A 17710-nucleotide genomic window follows, 5' to 3' on the forward strand; every position below is an offset into this window, starting at 1 on the left:
GGCCTGAACGGCGGCGCCCTTTGCTGTCACAGGACCACACATTTTCATATAGTCATAAGGTTACTGTACATTAAGGTTCTTATGGGCCGCCGTACAATAATCTCCTTTCGGCTCAGAATTCATTTCTTTGGCTAACAATCCTTGGAAATTGTATGGAGGTAAATTATCACAACTATGTAATTCAAAATTAACTCTTGAAATACATGGCTGGTGACATGTCTTCGGTCCGTACTCGACAGCGAAAGCTGAATTTTGTGCCTATATGAATCTGCTTACTATTTCATGAATGATATGGAGAATATTCTGTTTGCACGGAATGATGATGCTGCCAAAATAAAGGATCGTATCTTTCGGGCAAATTTTACGGCACTGATATACTATATGTTTCGACAAGCATCCCTTACAGGTTTTTACAGACGAATTTTGAATGAACGTTTGCTATAAAAACATCCAAATATACTAGATAATCAATGGCCTAATTTCGAGTAATTTTGAGTGCGATTTTCCAAACATTTTAGGTAAAATGTAAATTACATTACATAGTAAGATTCAGCAAAGGTATGGAATAGACCATTGTCTTTTATTTTGCATTTTTATTAAAAGATAGCTTCAGTCAAGAGGAATTTGTCTCCTATATTATTCATAAGAAGCTCTTAAGACTATATTAAAAGTTTGTTAATATTCTGAAGAATATTTCTCATACAAGTGTAATGATTTAAAAAGAAACCCCAAAACAACAACAACACACATTTGCTTATTACAAAAACCGCAATTAATCTCTTTTAATCATCATGTAGACCTTTGAATATTCATCGATTATATGTATGTTCAAACTAATTTCATTTATTTCTTGGACCTAATTGGCATTTAATCTGAATATAAAGATTAAGAAGAAGAACGTTTACCAATTAAACTACACGTTTCTCGTGGTCAATCGATCTCATTCATATACAGGATCATTCTGTTTACTTAATAAATACACAATACTGACAACATTATAAAGGTTATAAAAATAAATTAGAAAAATACTATCAATATAATGAATAAGTGAATCATTTCTGAAATCATTCAAATCCCAATCTGAGTATTGTGTATGAACAAGCAACTGACATTTAGAAATTACCTATATTTTAATTCGAAATGAATAATTTACAAAATGTTAAAAAGAGATAAACGAATTCCCAAAGAATGTCAAAACAGCAAAATTAAAAATGTTACAGGCTCGGTTTGATTAAGCCTGTTCAACGCCGCTTAGTACCGGGATACGTAACATAAAACATTTAAACATGATCACGTGAACATGTAATAGGAAGAAATATGATGAAACTTGATTGACAATGATGAGACAATTAAGAGCCATTATCCATATTTTACGCTTCTATTCAGACAGTGTTATTGGATGTATTTTTAGGTTTCCATATTTCATATTACATTGTTCAGATTGTTAATTTGCACCTCATTGGTACAGTCATTTTTATCAATTTATGTAAGCCGTGAGTATGAATATCAAAGACTACTATTCGCGAGGACTTCAATGTTTGCTTGGAAAAGAAAATTAAAATTAAACTGAATCAATTTAAAATACGCTGTTATTGAATGCAACTTCAATATAATACATAATCAGAAATATTAGGACTATTTAATAATAAATGGGATATGTAATCCAACCATTATGATACAGAAACAAGTCAAATAGATTGTATCTTAATATGAATAGTTTTACTGTATTCTAGAACAATTTTCTAGAAAATCATGATGACATGTTAGACAAAAATGTTTTATATCAATTAAAATAATTATAACCGATTTTGATAAGGTCTTTACGCACAATTTAGATATCATGTTACCCTTATTTTCCCTTGGCCTGTCAGCATAATCTGTCTCATTATCTAAATTAAATGTTTCTGAAATGTCAGATATTTAACAATTTACATCACCGTATAAAAGCATTTTTGTATCGTTAATACAGATAACGAAGAACGTTCTAGTAGAAATAGCGTTGACACGAGCCGGAATCGTCCAAATGACTTTTGAATGTGTTCACGGAATATTAGATATATTAATTTCAATAATAATATGGATACCTCTGAAGCAAATCTTTGGACATTGATGATCATTTTAACTTTATCTTTCACAAGATCGTATGTTGAAACATTTGATAAATACAAACAATTCAGATTAGGTACAGAATTTTGTGCTGAGAAAATTGTAACTGTGATAATCTTTGTCATATTTTTAATGATTGTTGTAGAAATACGACTGACATACAGAACAATTCTAGCGATAAAGATGCAAATGATGATAGAATTGATATGTTTTATGAACAAGAACAGTTTAAGTGTGAAAGTTTCGACTCACCAAAACGAGGTAAAACATCTGCATTAATGGTATCGTTATGCCCAAAAACTTGGGTTGGCAAGGAAACTAAACAGTTATGTGAGGATAAATATTCAGATAATATCAGCAATATCCTGCTGGCGGTTCCAGTACAAAGTTCTGATAATAATATTACTTTCCGAAATATGTATTGTGCATATTGCAACAACGTGTTTGAGTTTCGGTATTTCACCTTCGAAAATGTATGTTTAGGCAATATCAACATCACTTCGTGCATTCTATTTCATTATCAACCAATAAGTTCTTCGATATTGAGAGGTTGTGGGAAAAGTGCAATTCGGGTGATATCAACATGTTTCAAATCTGATAGTTTCAAGGCAAACCAAAGTCAACTATTAAACAATTTATGTCAGTCAGAATCTGTTTCAGTTGTTTTCGACGAATATAACTTTAACGCATACAAAAATAAATTCTGTGCAATGTGTAATGAAATCGACGAAAAGAATCTTCTTTGTTCCCCTGTTAGTAATACAATAATAGAGTCAAAAATAATGACATACAGTTATCGCATGATCGTTGATCTGAATTTACGTCAAGTCCAGACAGTTCATGATTTTAAAGATCACCAAAAAATGATCGATAGTTCAAAGATGTGTTCAAATGCAGACGACGAAATATACGATCCAGTGTCATTGGCATGTAGGAAGTTGTACTGTCCTCCAATGTCAATAGCTACAGAAGGAAAGTGTGAATTGATTAATCAGACAACAAATAATCAACAGCATGTGAGAAACAAATGTACATTTTTAAAGCTTGATCCAAGCGAGTATATAATACTTAATTCAACATCGATTTATCTCTTGTTATCAAACAGGACGGTGGACTCATCGAAATTCATTGTGAATAACTCGAACGTTTACATGTGCATTAAAATACCTTCAAAACGAAATTCATTAAACTATTCCATTGTTTCTGATATCGTTGAAAGTTACTTATCTCTTGTTGGTTTATCTTTTTCCATAATTGCATTGGCAGTAACCCTTACTGTTTACATGATGTTTTCGGAACTACGTAACACGCCGGGAAAGAACCTGATAAGTTTGATGATAGCGTTACTTTCAGCACAGCTTCTTTTCGCATTTTCTAAAGAGGCCTATAACAATAAACTGGCATGTAAAGCTATGGCAATCTGCATACATTATTTCTTTTTGGCTTCTTTCAGTTGGATGAATGTAATTACCTTAGATTTGTTCATTACGTTTTCGCAATCGAGAATTTTGAGCTCAAATAACTCAAAAATATTCTACAAATACAGTGTTTACGCTTGGTTACTTCCAGCTATAGTTGTTTTCTCGGCGTTGATCTTGGAGTATTTATGTAGCGATGATAATAAATATAAACCACGATATGGAGACACCGTTTGTTGGATCTCTTCAAAGAACGCTTTGTTATTGTTTTTCTTAGGACCTCTAGCGGTTTTCAAATTATGTGATGTTGCCGGATTTATTTGTACATCGTTCCATATATCGTCGTCAAGGCGACAGACTTCCTTTGCAAGACATTATACTTTCTGTTCATGTTTGCTTTATTTGAAATTGTCTTTTGTTATGGGACTTACATGGCTGTTTGCTTTTATTGGTGTATTATCGAACAATATAGTAGTTTGGTATCTTTTTATAATATTCAACACACTACAAGGTGTTTTCATAGGCATAAGCTTTTTAACAACAAAGCGAACTATTACACTTATAAAGGCTAAAATAAGAATATTACAGACTAATCGTTCGACCTCCCGAGGACTGACCACAAAGGATTCATCCTGCTAATATTATAGGCTTTAATAAAGATTTCATAAAATTTACCTTGTAAATGTATATTTTTTACAATTGATTGTCCAAATGAGTTTTTATGCTAATCGAATTATGTTTTGTTGTTACCAATATTACACCATATTGTATTGTTTGAGAGTTGTAATATCTATGTATGTAAGAAGTGTTCACTTTCGACCGATATTGTTTCATTTCTACTACTGTACAATTATACAGTGACTGTCATGCTTCATGGTTTTTAATTTGTTTGACTATTTACGAGTATCTGTTGTGGTGTTTTTTTACGCTGATATTGTACGCTTTTTTTATATCAACCTAACGGCTCTCCAATACGTAATAATGTTACTAATCTCTGCCACATCAGTTTTTAATCAGACCTAGAGCCAAATAACCATCAGACTTACAATAAAATGCTTAAAAATAACAAAATATGAAATTATATTTTACCAAAAGAAATAATATAATGACAACTTGTGTTTTCCATTGACGTCTTAAAGTTATCTAATAACGTGAATATCAATTCAATAACACCCTGTGTTGATTCAGAAAAAGAAAATTATAAGTTGCAAAATAGCTTTAAGATATGTACACTTTCCTTTTAAGTATATTTTAAAGAAAGTATGTTATGATTTAAACATCGATAAAGAATGATTAACCTTTCTTTAGGTACATAAGACATACGATCTTACAGTAACTTATAAAATCCACCTGCTTGTTGTCTTTGTTATGAAGGTAAAGCAAAACCAGCAACGACACGTTTTTTTCTGCTCTTCCAATCAATATAACATTTATTACATTTCTGTGAAAAATGTGTAGAATATCCCTTTTAAACGCAGCCTTTCCTAATATTTGCGTATGTATATCATAGACAGTAACTATATTCATAATTAATAGCATTTTTTTATTGTTTGTCTTGTGCCATCATAATACTATCATGTGTATTTGAAATAAAATTGTGCATACGTGAATATATATTGGATAGAACTGTCATGAAAGCGTAGGTAGATTGATTCTTGCCTAGTTTTCCAAAACATATTTTTCAACCACCGAGGGGATAATCAATCATTTTGTTATACCAATTCTTACAGCTTATTACGTTCAACGTTTAAATGTAAAAAAAATATATTTGTGCGATTTAATCAGTATGTGTTGAAATAATCGTTGGCAAGCATGATATTATTTTATTCAACGGAGTCGCAAAATCGGCACGGTGTGTGATGAAATTATGTTTGTTTGTTTGTTTGATATATTATTAAAATGTGGCATTGTCTTTTTATGGACATGTTATTATTGTAAATATATTTTGTTTGAAAGTATGTCGGAAGTAAAAGTATTTATCTATTTGTCTTTTTTTGTTGTTTCTCATTCATAAAGGTTAATTTATTCGTATGTATTTATGTTATAATTGGGTTTGCTAGAAGGGTTTGTATAATTCATATTTCATTCCGCAGGTTAAATATGATCGTCTTAGGTTATATATAATGGCATAAGTATGGTGGCTGATTTGTGCCATTTCTGTTTTCGCCCCGCGCCCCCGCCATTTTAACTTGTTAATTCTCGACTTTTCGCTTGGCGGGGTCGCGGGACGAAAACACGCTATTTAGCGTGGGCGCGGTGTAAAGTTTTATTTTATTAAACTTCGCACCGCGCCCCCGCCGTTTTATTTATTAATTCTCGCTCCGCGCCCTCGCGGGGCGAAGTTTTATTTGTTAAACTTCGCCGCGCGCCCCCGCTAATTAGCGTGTTTTCGCTCCGCGACCCCGCCATTTTAACTTGTTAATTTTCGACTTTTCGCTTGGCGGGGTCGCGGGACGAAAACACGTATGGCACAAATCAGCCACCATACATAAGAGATTTGTGATTGTCTAAGGGATTTGTTACAAAGCTCATTGTTATTTTATGACAGGTTATCTATGAATGTTGCTTTTCCTTAAAAAGAATAAAGTCGTTTGATGCGCGTGTACATATCTCATTGATTATATTGACTATAATTTGTCCATTTCAATTTTATCTAGTTGTAAGTGTCTATTTCATTTTACTCTAAAATTAGGTAAATAAAAGCACTTAAAACACTGCATTTGTTCAGTTCTTTTATCTTGATTTTTTTTCTTTAACCTTGGTCATCTGTTTATTGTCATCATTCTGTTTATTTTAGTTAACAATGTTTCTACTTTATAATAAAGCATTAAAACAAGACATTGAGCATATGTTTCTAAATCTGAATAAAAATATAGATTCAATCTGACCTGTTGTTCATTTTTATTATACATTCGAAACTGTACTCACAACACAGTTACTAATGATTAAAGGACTTAAATAACGGCGAAGATGCATTAAGCGTAAACGTTTGGTTACTTCTTAAACTCGAATATGATGACGATTTAAACGTTATCATAAAATAAATGACAAAATAGAACACAAATTCAAGTGTTTGTGTTCATTAATGATTCTTAAGCAGTTATCATTATATGAAGAACATAATACAAATTAACAAAAAAAAAAGAAAATGAATATCTGTCGTCAAACGTTGAAAGTATGATGTTAAAAAAACTCAGCAACCGAAACACCAGAATATTTAAAACACGATTAATGCAGTGTACGCTGGTTCTTGTTCATGGATCATGTGGGGGTTGCGTTCATTGAACGCCGACTTTCCTTGTTGATCTTGTTTATCATATTTTATTGAAATCTAAACTAAGCTCTTCCTATTTCATTCAATATACCAGTCTGTGCTTTATATGAGTTCTTTTTATTTAGATGTCACTTGCACTGTACCAGCGCCTCCTGTCAAATCAATTGTTGTAAATCACAATATTAATATATATTATACTGTACATATATGTCATTAGATAGTTCTTATTCCTGATTCAATTATTTAATCTCAATAAAAAATAGATAAATAATTAGGTGTATTTCTTATTAGAAAGTATGCACTGTAAACGGTGTATTATTAGGTATAACATGATTTTTTTATGAAACAGGTGATAGTTGAATTATAAGTAGACACGTTACCGATTTATGTTTTGGTTAATATATCTAGTATAATACTTTAATTTATCTAATTAAGCTGGCAAAGACATTTTTTTTTTAGTTTTTAGCGTTTTAATCTTTTCAATAACAAATGTTTCAAGAATGAATATAACTGTAACAAACATTGATTTTTATAGTATTGCTAGGGTGCAGAGGGATGTTGCACTTTTTCATTATCCCTGATTTACACACTCAAATCGAAATTCCAGACTTTTATATTTCATAATGTTTAAGCAGTTATTACATTATTGAAAATACGATATTTATTTTTAGTAACGGCGCTTCACATTCAATCAATCAAATACACACATCTAAAGCTTTTTTTATATATATATTTGCCGTTATGATTAGCTTAATTGTTCGTCTACATTATAAAACGGGAATATTTTCTTTCCATATATTAATTTATTATCAAAACATATTAATGATATAGAACCTTATATTTTCTCAGCATGAAATATCTATATATTGAATTACGTGATCTTGTGATGTTTTATCAAGTTAAATATATAGCATATGGTCGTTCTTGATAGTGCAGTTACAAGAAAATTTTCGGGTACCTATTGTTCTATTTAACACTGTAAGTATTTAGATTAGAACAACATATTCAAATGATAATATTACATGTAATAGATCGGGAGTTAGAATGAAGGAAGAACTCTCTTTAATTTACTTATTGCACTTTGGTCTTTCTCATTTTCATTTTATTTTCTATTTTTAAAAGCAATAAAGCTATATCTTATGACATACAATGTATTTCATAAAACCTATGAATTACGTTGTTTCTTAAAGTGATATGACCGATTCTTGAAACAGTTGTAACATAGAATGTCTCTACAATTTAAAACACGCGAATATTGCACGCAAACAGACTCTAATGCTCTGGAACAAAAAAAATATACTTCTATTTTTAGTAGGTTAGTAGGGTTTTTATCATTTGTCGATGATTCTGTCCATGCGCCATTTGCTCTGTAGGAAATAATTAATCATATTTATATAATTTTGGAAGTATTCATTTTTCAAAATTCCAGTAATAATGTTTTAGTAGATATAAAGCTTTATACACTTTAAGTTAAAGAGTCCTTGAAGTTAAAATGTGGTAAAAATATACATTTTTAACATACAATGTAATGGTCAAAAGGGAATCTGTCACGCACAAAACAGCAAAATGCTGAAGGCTATATTTAATTTAGCTTTGCAGTAGTGTCCATACAGTGACACGTACTATTTTCAATCACCATCTGATTGCGTCATTTATACGTCCTCTCATAATGTCTAGAATAGATATACTAATACAACATAATATCTTCGATCTAGAGGTCTCTTTATTTATCACTTATCTTGAAGTACCATTTTTGCATGTTTGATCTGTACTCATACCGACAGTTAATAAATGATAAGCGACTTGAAAAATCTTGTTTTACTATCACATGTACGATATAACTTATAAAAAACCGTATGGAAGATTTGAATAGTAGACTGATGTAAATAGTTCTAGTTTGATTTATAATCATATGATAACGATTTAATCATAATTAAACATACGCCGTTAGCATAAAATAAGAATGTATCTAACATTAATTTATCGATTGAGTTCGAGAAACCGCAACGAAATTTCACTCATTTACAACAACATGCTATTATCTGATATATCATCAACAGAATATTTGGAATCGTCCGGGAAAATGTTTACATCATAGAACAGTAGTAAGAAAAGAGTTCTTAGTGGTTTTATTTAACACAGGTGTTTTAATGTACTTAGATTTTTCTTATTTGTGTATTCTGTTTATAAGCAGGTATAAATGAATGCATTTTTCAATAAGTAATACATATGTTTATGTGTGTTACTCTTGAAAAGAACAAAAATGGCATTAAAATATGGTGTAAAAATAGGAAAAATTAAAGATTGGTTTGCTTTTCTGATAATTTACATTGTAACATGTGATTTCATATATTGCGGGATCAACGAGAATCAGTTACATGAAGTGAACAACTCTCAAGAAATGTCAACTGAGGTCCCGTACTATTACAATGTGTATCACTTATACGACGATTACAAACTAGGTTCTGATCATTGCCAAGATAAATGTAAATGTTCAGAGGACAGAAAATCATTTCCGGAAAAATTATGCCATTGTGACAAATTGTGCGGACTTATGCATGATTGCTGCGATAATTATCATTATAAACCAGTTTCGTATTTGGCTAAAGAACAATTTGAATGCGTGCCATTATATGAAATTATCAGAAACGAGAACTATGGAGTATATATGGTGACAAAATGTTCATCAAGTTGGGATAATTATCAAACAAAGTCGATGTGTGAAGGTGATGCAAAGGTTAATAATAGTTTACTACGATTACCGGTGTCGGACAAAACAGAGTATCATGTTATGTTTAAGAATATTTATTGCGCAGTCTGTAATTTTATTACCGAATTTTATTTCTGGGTGCAGGCAGTGAAATGTAGAACAAAAATCAATGAAAGAGCATTGCCTGATACAGTAGGGTGAACGTTTCGGTTGTCAAAAATAGCGTTTTTCGTGCGTCCGTTTTTCGTGTAACGTGCGTGCGTATAGCGTGCAACGTGCGTTTGCTGAAACGCTTTCTCAAGCGTGCATCGTTTACAAGCGTTTAACGTTTATCGTTTTCCGTGTATCGTTTTTCGTTTATCGTGCGTCTGAAAGCGTGCGTTTCTTATTCCTAGAAACGTTTAGCGTGCGTCTGCGTTCGTCTAAGCGTTTAAGTACCGTGTTTTGCGTCGTTACTATTGAGAAGTAAAAGAATATCTTAGATAGATATATTATGTAAATTTCTTGTTTCTTAAACATGTTAAAGATGTTTTGTGTCCCTGTCAAGGAATAGAAATATTATATATAAAGAATTATTATTGTGAGATTTACATTAAAGTTTTAAAGTTTGTGACCTCGCGTGAATACTGGTCAGATTTCAACATGCTTTACGCCGAAGATTAATTATTTTAAATCCTATTTTACATACGCATAAGATTTAATTACTAATTAATAGCATATTCAACTCAGCAAACAGGTGTTTACGTGTATATGCGTACCAAAATATATTAGATATGAGGTTCGTCAGACATCAAATGATGGTAATCAGACTAGCACCCCACCCACCTTTACAAGTTCATCTTCTGACTTTTCATCAAAGACTGTCCGAATCCTATTTAGGGTGATAATTATTTTAGACAGTTCCTTCCTATTTTTCTTGACCGATTTATATTGATATGTAACAGCCTGGCAGGGACTCGAACCCCTGACACTCGGAATACCATTCCGCGGCTCTTGAGTTCCTCTGAGCTATTCGGCCGCTTACACTTTTTACTTGTTTAAATACTGAATAGTTATAAACCTACTGTGTATGCAAATATTTCTTCGAATTTCCCAGGGTTACTTAGCAATGTGAATTAATTTCTAGCTGGGCTATACAAATGTATGTCAGTCACAGGAAGAGAAAAAGTGCACCCTGACATGGACTCGAACCCGTTACCACCTAAATACCGTACCGCAGCTGAACCGACATTTATTAATAGTTTCATTATTTGTACATGTATAGTGAACACTTAACTAATTATACATTGTGCTATTTCTATATTTTTGTACAAATAAAAAAAGCTAGATTTTTTTCAAAATTCTATGGTGGCTAAAATATACCATGTTGTACTTTTTAGACATGTTATCACAACAGACAGACTAAGCCACCCTTTACAAAATTCCCCTATCTGTCAGCTCATAATCAGGGCATAGACTACTATTTTTGTATGTGGCCTTGGCTTTTAAAGACCTTTATTTTGTTTCAAGACAGTCATATTGATTGTAGTGTATTTACTTGTGATATTTAATAAATATATGTTTTGTTAAATAATGATACCTTGATTAGGTATTCCCTTTGTAATTCTGTGTTTCTATTAAATGTGTAATAATCCACAGTATTGAGATTGTCATTTTTATTGTTCTATTAATACTGCGTGCCTTTTTGGTACGCAGTTTGGTCAAATATTAATCCAGCATGCTTTTTCCATGTGTTAACAAATATTATTCTTATTTTATATTAAATTCACCCCGGCTGGATTTCTATGAATTTCAACCAGTCCAATCAAACAAAAAGAATACAATGATATATAGCAATATTCCTATTATTTACAATAAAAAACAGTCACAATTATTATTTTAGCAATCTTAATAAAATTGTCAATCCTTCTTTCCGATCCAGTTCAGTGTTTACATGTTAAAAGTTAAATGAGCCGCGTCACGAAAAACCAACATAGTGGGTTGGCGACCAGCATGGATCCAGACCAGCCTGCATATCTGCGCGGTCTGATCAGGATCCATGCTGTTCACTTACAAACCGTATAAAAGTAGAGACACTGATAGCGAACAGATGTGGCCTGGATCCATGCTGGTCGCAAACCCATTATGTTGGTTTTGTTGTGACGCGGCTCAAATATATCTTAATCTTAAATGAGGTCCATAATATAACCCACTTTGATAAACATATATAGCTCTCTTGATTTTTATTCTGTATAGTATCTAAAATCACTTTTAAGGTTTATCAATCCGTAATCATTACTTAACAATATACCCCTTTGAGATACCCAAGATGAGCCTAGGTAACCCTTTGCTAACTTAAAAGTATATAACCTGTCTATATATAACCATATAATTCTTTGAAGATTTTTCTCAGCTAGGAAGCTAGGTATGCTGTAGTCCCAAGTCACTTGTTTAACTTATCCCTTAGGTAAGTTATAAACCACATATTAACTGATAAAATTCTAACTATAATATACTTAAATAACACCTATGTATTTATATAAATTTACAAAAACCCATTTTGCATACTTATATCTCTTGGGACCTGTACAATTTCAATTGATTGTAATTTTGATTTTCCTACAATATCAATTTTATGCTTCATAGGTAGGTCAGTTCATTAAAAAAGAGCATAATACAAGATTGATAGCTCAATCCAAATAAACTTTATTAATTAAAAGCTTTAATTAGATGACTTAAAAAAGAAGATTTCCATAATTTTCCATGTAAAATATAAATGTTATAGTAAAGTCCATATGGACCCAAACTACTAAAGAAAGCAGTGCCACATAACATGTCGATACACCGGGTAATTTTACCTTAAACTTAACCTCTCAAGAAATGATACAGAGTTGTTTATATAACATAAATCTATTATATTAATTAACAAACATATTTAATTGACTAAAATAAGGTAGTCCTAACAAATTTCATTACAAAATATGAGAATTATGGCAAATCCCCTAAGATGCCTAAAAGTCCAAGATAATACACTAAATCACTACAAAATATGAAAATTTTACCTAATTATAATAGCCTTGGAAATTAAACAAAGCTATCAGTGGAACATTAATCTATCATATTAATTAACAAACATATCTAATTGACTAAACTAAGGAAGTCCCACCAAATTTCAGTACAAAATATAAGAATTATTGCAAATTTCCTATAATGCCTTACTGTCTTAAGATAGTACACTTATTCACTACAAAATGGGGAATTTTACCTTATTTTAACAGCCTAGGAAATGAAACAGAGTTATAAGTGCAGCATAAATTTATTGTATCAATTAACAAACATATCTAATTGATTAAAATAAGAAAATTTCAATAAATAACATTGAATATTAAAAAAATTATGGCTTATTTCCTATGATGTATAACTACCCAAGCTTACACTCTAATTCATTAAATATTGGAGTAATATTACCTGATTATAACCTCATGGTAAATGAATCAAAGTTAGTTAAGCAACATAGTATTATTATAATTAGTAAAACCTACATCAAATTGACTTATATAAGAAACTCCCAACAAATTGCATTGAAAATTAAGAAATAATGGCTAATTTTCTATAATGCCTTATTAATAACTTTTCCACACTAAATCATTGAAAATTTGGGTAAGTTGACCTAGTTTTAACCTTCTGGTCACTGAAACAAAGTAAGTAAAGACAAATAATGTTATACTATAAAGTAACTACTACATCTAATTGACTAAAATAAGAAAACCCCATAAAATTACATTGACAATGAAGAAAGATAAGGTAAAATTTTCTATGATGCCTAACTGTTCAAGCAAATACATTAAATGGGGGCAATTTTACCTAATTATATGGAATCAGAAAAAAACAACTGATTTTTTCATTTCTTTAAAGTAAAGTCACAGCTCAGAACTGTTCATTATTGAGGGGAGGGGATGTGCAAGCGGACTGATAGCTTAGTCATTAGTTAGCTTCGACACGGTATTCAAGGGGTCCCTGGCTCAAGTCCCAGTAAGGCTGCATATTTTTCTCACCCTTTGACACTTGACTCCCAACAGTTAGTAATAAAACAATGTGAAATTGGCCTTGAAGTTTCATACCATCACCTATTCCAAAGGGGACTGTGATGGATGGTATACAACTCAAAGTCCTATTTCACATTGTTCACTGTAAACATTCAAGAATGAATTCTTATAAAGCAGGGGAATATGTAATGGTGCCGAACTGTTCACTATATAGGGAGATCATGATGCGTAAGAAGCCTAATACAATATAGTTCAGTCGGTTGAGTGGCAGAATGGTATTCCGAGGGTCCCGGGTTAAAGTCCTGTTGAGGCAGCACCTTTCTTTTTTAACTTGTGATTGTAACAAAAAAAGAAGTTATTAGACATTTAATGTTCCTTAATAATAATATAGCATTTATAACATATTATTAGTGCATATAATATCAATAAAATTCAATTTACTATGAAACCTATTTTCTGATGCGCCGCTCTTTTTGGTAAATCCATATACTTTACAGTTTACACATGATTACAAATTATTGGAGTCCAACACTCCTCCCCTCCTTGCACTTATGTAGTTGCATGAGGTTGACAGGTTTCTTCATTTTCCTCATTTTTTTCTCACTTACAGTTTCAGACCCAAAATAGAAATTTATTCTTGATATAATACTCTTATTCATTAAATTTCATTAGGCTTGAGTGGAGACATCACCATTATAATTGTAAATAAGGGTTTTAATTTATAAACCAGTGGTTATAATAATTTAAATAGATAAGCTTTATTCATTTTTTTTCACACTTCTATAATCGTTCTTATCTGTTATATAAAAACATATCTTAATCAATATATTGAATGGAATTTATTTTTTGATACAAAAAAAAAAACAACATGAATATGCATTTAGTTTTACAGCTGATAATTCTTTCAGAACTGATATAAAATATCAAATAAATAATGATTAATTTTCCAGGGAAATTACATTATATACGTATTATCTACGAATATTTCTTTATATCATGTTTGCAATTATGTTTATATATTATACATATTAAATTATAACCCATAATGCATGGTATTTATTTTATATATTTATCGAATTCAAAAAAAAAGGTGCCATAAAGGTTTTCCGGCCGAAAGGGCCGAAACGTCCAGGAGGTGTAAAGTCCTGAAACATATAGATTTAGCCCTTGTCTTGAAAACATGTTGGACTGACAATCTGCAATGTATGTTTTCATTCGTTTAAAAAGGTCATATATTAATTCCGTTCGCTTCTATGTAAATGACTTGATAATTTGATCGCTGATTTGCTAAAGTTTCTACCATTCGTTTTATTTTGTTTACGCCAGAAGCGGTGTCGACGTAATAATCGTCTATCTAAGAGATTCCTGGGCAAAAGCAAAGTATTCCCGTTAAATTATTTTTAATAGATGATCTACACGTATTAGCGCATAATGTCTTATAATTTAAAATCATTTGTTGAGGCTGCCAGACAAAAATAATGTTGTGCCAGGTTGAGTACATTCGCGGATTGATATCATTACAGCTATAACCTGGGACATATAATAAGTTACAAAATGTAGTTAACATAAACCCGTTTAAAATACATGAATGTCTAGCTATCATTTTATCAATCGCTAAACGATCTAGCTAAAGTTGTTAAAAAATTATGTATGATAAGGATATTTTATTAAACGTTTAGAGACGTTTTTATTTAGCGTGCGTTTTAGCGTGCGTATATCGTTTAGCGTATTTCGTTTAGCGTATATCGTTTTGCGTGCGTCTGCGTATTTCGTTTCGTTTAGCGTGCGTGTAACGTGCGTTCGTATAGCGTGTAACGTGCGTGCGTTTTTTCCGGAACGTGCGTTTTGCGTGTAAACTGAAACGTTCACCCTACTGTATGAAAAATTGTAGTTTGTTTTATTATAGACCGAAGCCAAATAAATCACATAGAACATGTCAGATATCTCAGCCCATAGTATCGTTTTGCAACATAACGGCTGAACAGGGTTCGATAATAGAAGAGGAGACATGTAAAGAAGGTGTTTACGCAGTGACGTATGATACATCCGGTATGACTTACAGAAACAAATATTGTGCAATGTGTAATGGTGTTGCCAAGGAAGCAATGTATTGCGAACATTTTTATCTAGACCCATCCCGATCAACGCCTGATTCAGGTCCAAATATTCCATACAGTTTCAGAAGGATTTTGGATACCAATACATGTCAAATATCGCAGGACGATAAACAGGAAACTATGACAAAATGCAGTGATAATGAGGTTTTAGTAATCGCGTACGATTTTTCTGAAGAATGTGTTGAGATAACTGGTACTTCACATGATGGTTGTAAGGTTAAAGATACACCGTTTCAAGCTGATATTGTATTCCATTCAGATCAAGTTGAAAGATACCTTACTCTTATCGGACTTATACTATCAATCGTCTCGTTAGCTCTCACTTTAATAGTATATATATCATTTCCTAAGCTACGTAACACTCCTGGAAAGATTTTAATTAGTCTTGTGATCTCCCTTCTTTTCGCTCAAATTTTGTATCTTTTCGCAGCTGAGGTAGACCATCTTCATTTCCTTTGTATCCTAGTGGGTATAACAATACATTTCTTTTTTCTTGCTGCATTTTGTTGGATGAATGCCATTGCTTTTGATCTTTGCATGCATTTTCTAGACGTACTTTAATAACGACAGAGACTGAAAAAACAAAACGGACAAATAGATTTGTAATTTATACTGTATATGCGTGGCTTTTACCTTGCATTATAGTCTGTGTTGCTGTTATTTTAGACTTTGAAGGTTCCGCTACGCAACTATCCAATTTCAAAACCTGAATATGGCAACGGTATATGTTGGATATCCTCCAGAAATGCTCTTATCCTATTTTTTTCGCTGGACCATTTGCTGTTTTAAAATATTTGATATCATGTGCATTTATTGCAACGTCGTGTGTTATTGCGCATTAAGGCTGATTCATATCCCCTTTTCTACTTAGTGTCTTGGTTAATGTTTACATGCAAGTTTTACATATCTCAATAACTATTAAAGATATTTATTTAAAACTTCACATATGCATTTAGGGTCATAATTGTAGCGTCACTGACAAAGATCCATAATTCTATCTTGCATTTAGGCTGATTTTTCTCCCCTTTTTCAACTTAGAAATTCATGGTAAAGTTTTGCTTAAGCTGTTATCTCAATAACTACTGGAGGGTTTGTGCCTTTTTTGGGACAATTTTTATGCATTCATAATAATAAAGCAGTGATTTACTTGATAAAAAACATCTAAATAACAAGCCTTTGTACCTTTTCTGTCAAATTTATGTATTCATAGGTAATTAGTATTATTATACGCAATAAAACACCCTTGTGACATTACCTTCCAAATAGTCAAGCCAATACTGTATAATTAGACTCTCTCTAAGGCTTATAACATGAATTTATAAAAAAAAATTAGCCCTTTTGTGAACTTAAAAAATTTAACAGTATCAAGGCTCTTTTACTATCAAGCACTTAGAATAGTCGAGCGTGCTGTCCTACCGACAGCTCTTGTACTTTTTACTTTAATTGTTCTGCATCATCAAATGAAAAGTCATTATTTTTTTCTTGTTTGGTGTGCATGGCTGTGTTACTGTACTGTGTAATGATATGAACATAATTTTACTGATTGTTCTAACTATTATTTCTTAGACTAATCATAATGTTACATGCATATAAGTAAAACATACCAATTTCTTTATTTACCTCAATCAGGATATTCTTAACTTGACGTAACATGCTGCATTACTTTCTTGTTGATTTAATGTAATAGTAAGTAAGTAACAACTTTATTTAATGAGGCTAACACATTCAGTTTCCATATCTTCCATGAGACATCAGCATATACATAGCAAATATATTAAACATTTTTAAACAACATACAGCTATATAAACAGTACATAATATAACATGCCTCAAAAATACATTATTTTACAAGTAAAGTAAGAACAATATTGGGAGCAGAAGAAAAAATTGTAGTGTTTTCTTTTTATGGCATTATCGTTAAAATGTTCCATGGCTTTAATCTATACTGATATTACCTACCTTACAGATTTTGAAAGTAATATTATATAGGTCATTTTTAATATGTTAAATGTGTTATTATTAACAGCATAACAACTAATACAGGTTGTAATAGAAAATAT

General features: G+C 31.5%; 1 protein-coding gene across 1 annotated transcript; it reads left to right on the forward strand.

Annotated features, from left to right (window-relative positions):
- Nucleotides 1-2203: 2203 nt before the first annotated feature.
- Nucleotides 2204-5917, forward strand: LOC132745789 (G-protein coupled receptor Mth2-like). The gene has a single exon (XM_060734766.1). It carries the CDS (start codon nt 2313-2315, stop codon nt 4161-4163), a length of 1851 nt encoding a protein of 616 aa, XP_060590749.1. The 5' UTR covers nt 2204-2312; the 3' UTR covers nt 4164-5917.
- The last annotated feature ends 11793 nt before the right edge of the window (nt 5918-17710 follow it).

Source organism: Ruditapes philippinarum, unplaced genomic scaffold (assembly GCF_026571515.1).
Source record: "Ruditapes philippinarum isolate M1 unplaced genomic scaffold, ASM2657151v2 ctg8466_1_1_1_1, whole genome shotgun sequence".
Lineage (NCBI taxonomy): Eukaryota > Metazoa > Mollusca > Bivalvia > Venerida > Veneridae > Ruditapes > Ruditapes philippinarum.

Coding starts and splice junctions, on each gene's coding strand:
- LOC132745789 (XM_060734766.1), top strand. CDS start 2,313: ATGTTTTATGAACAAGAACAGTTTAAGTGTGAAAGTTTCGACTCACCA.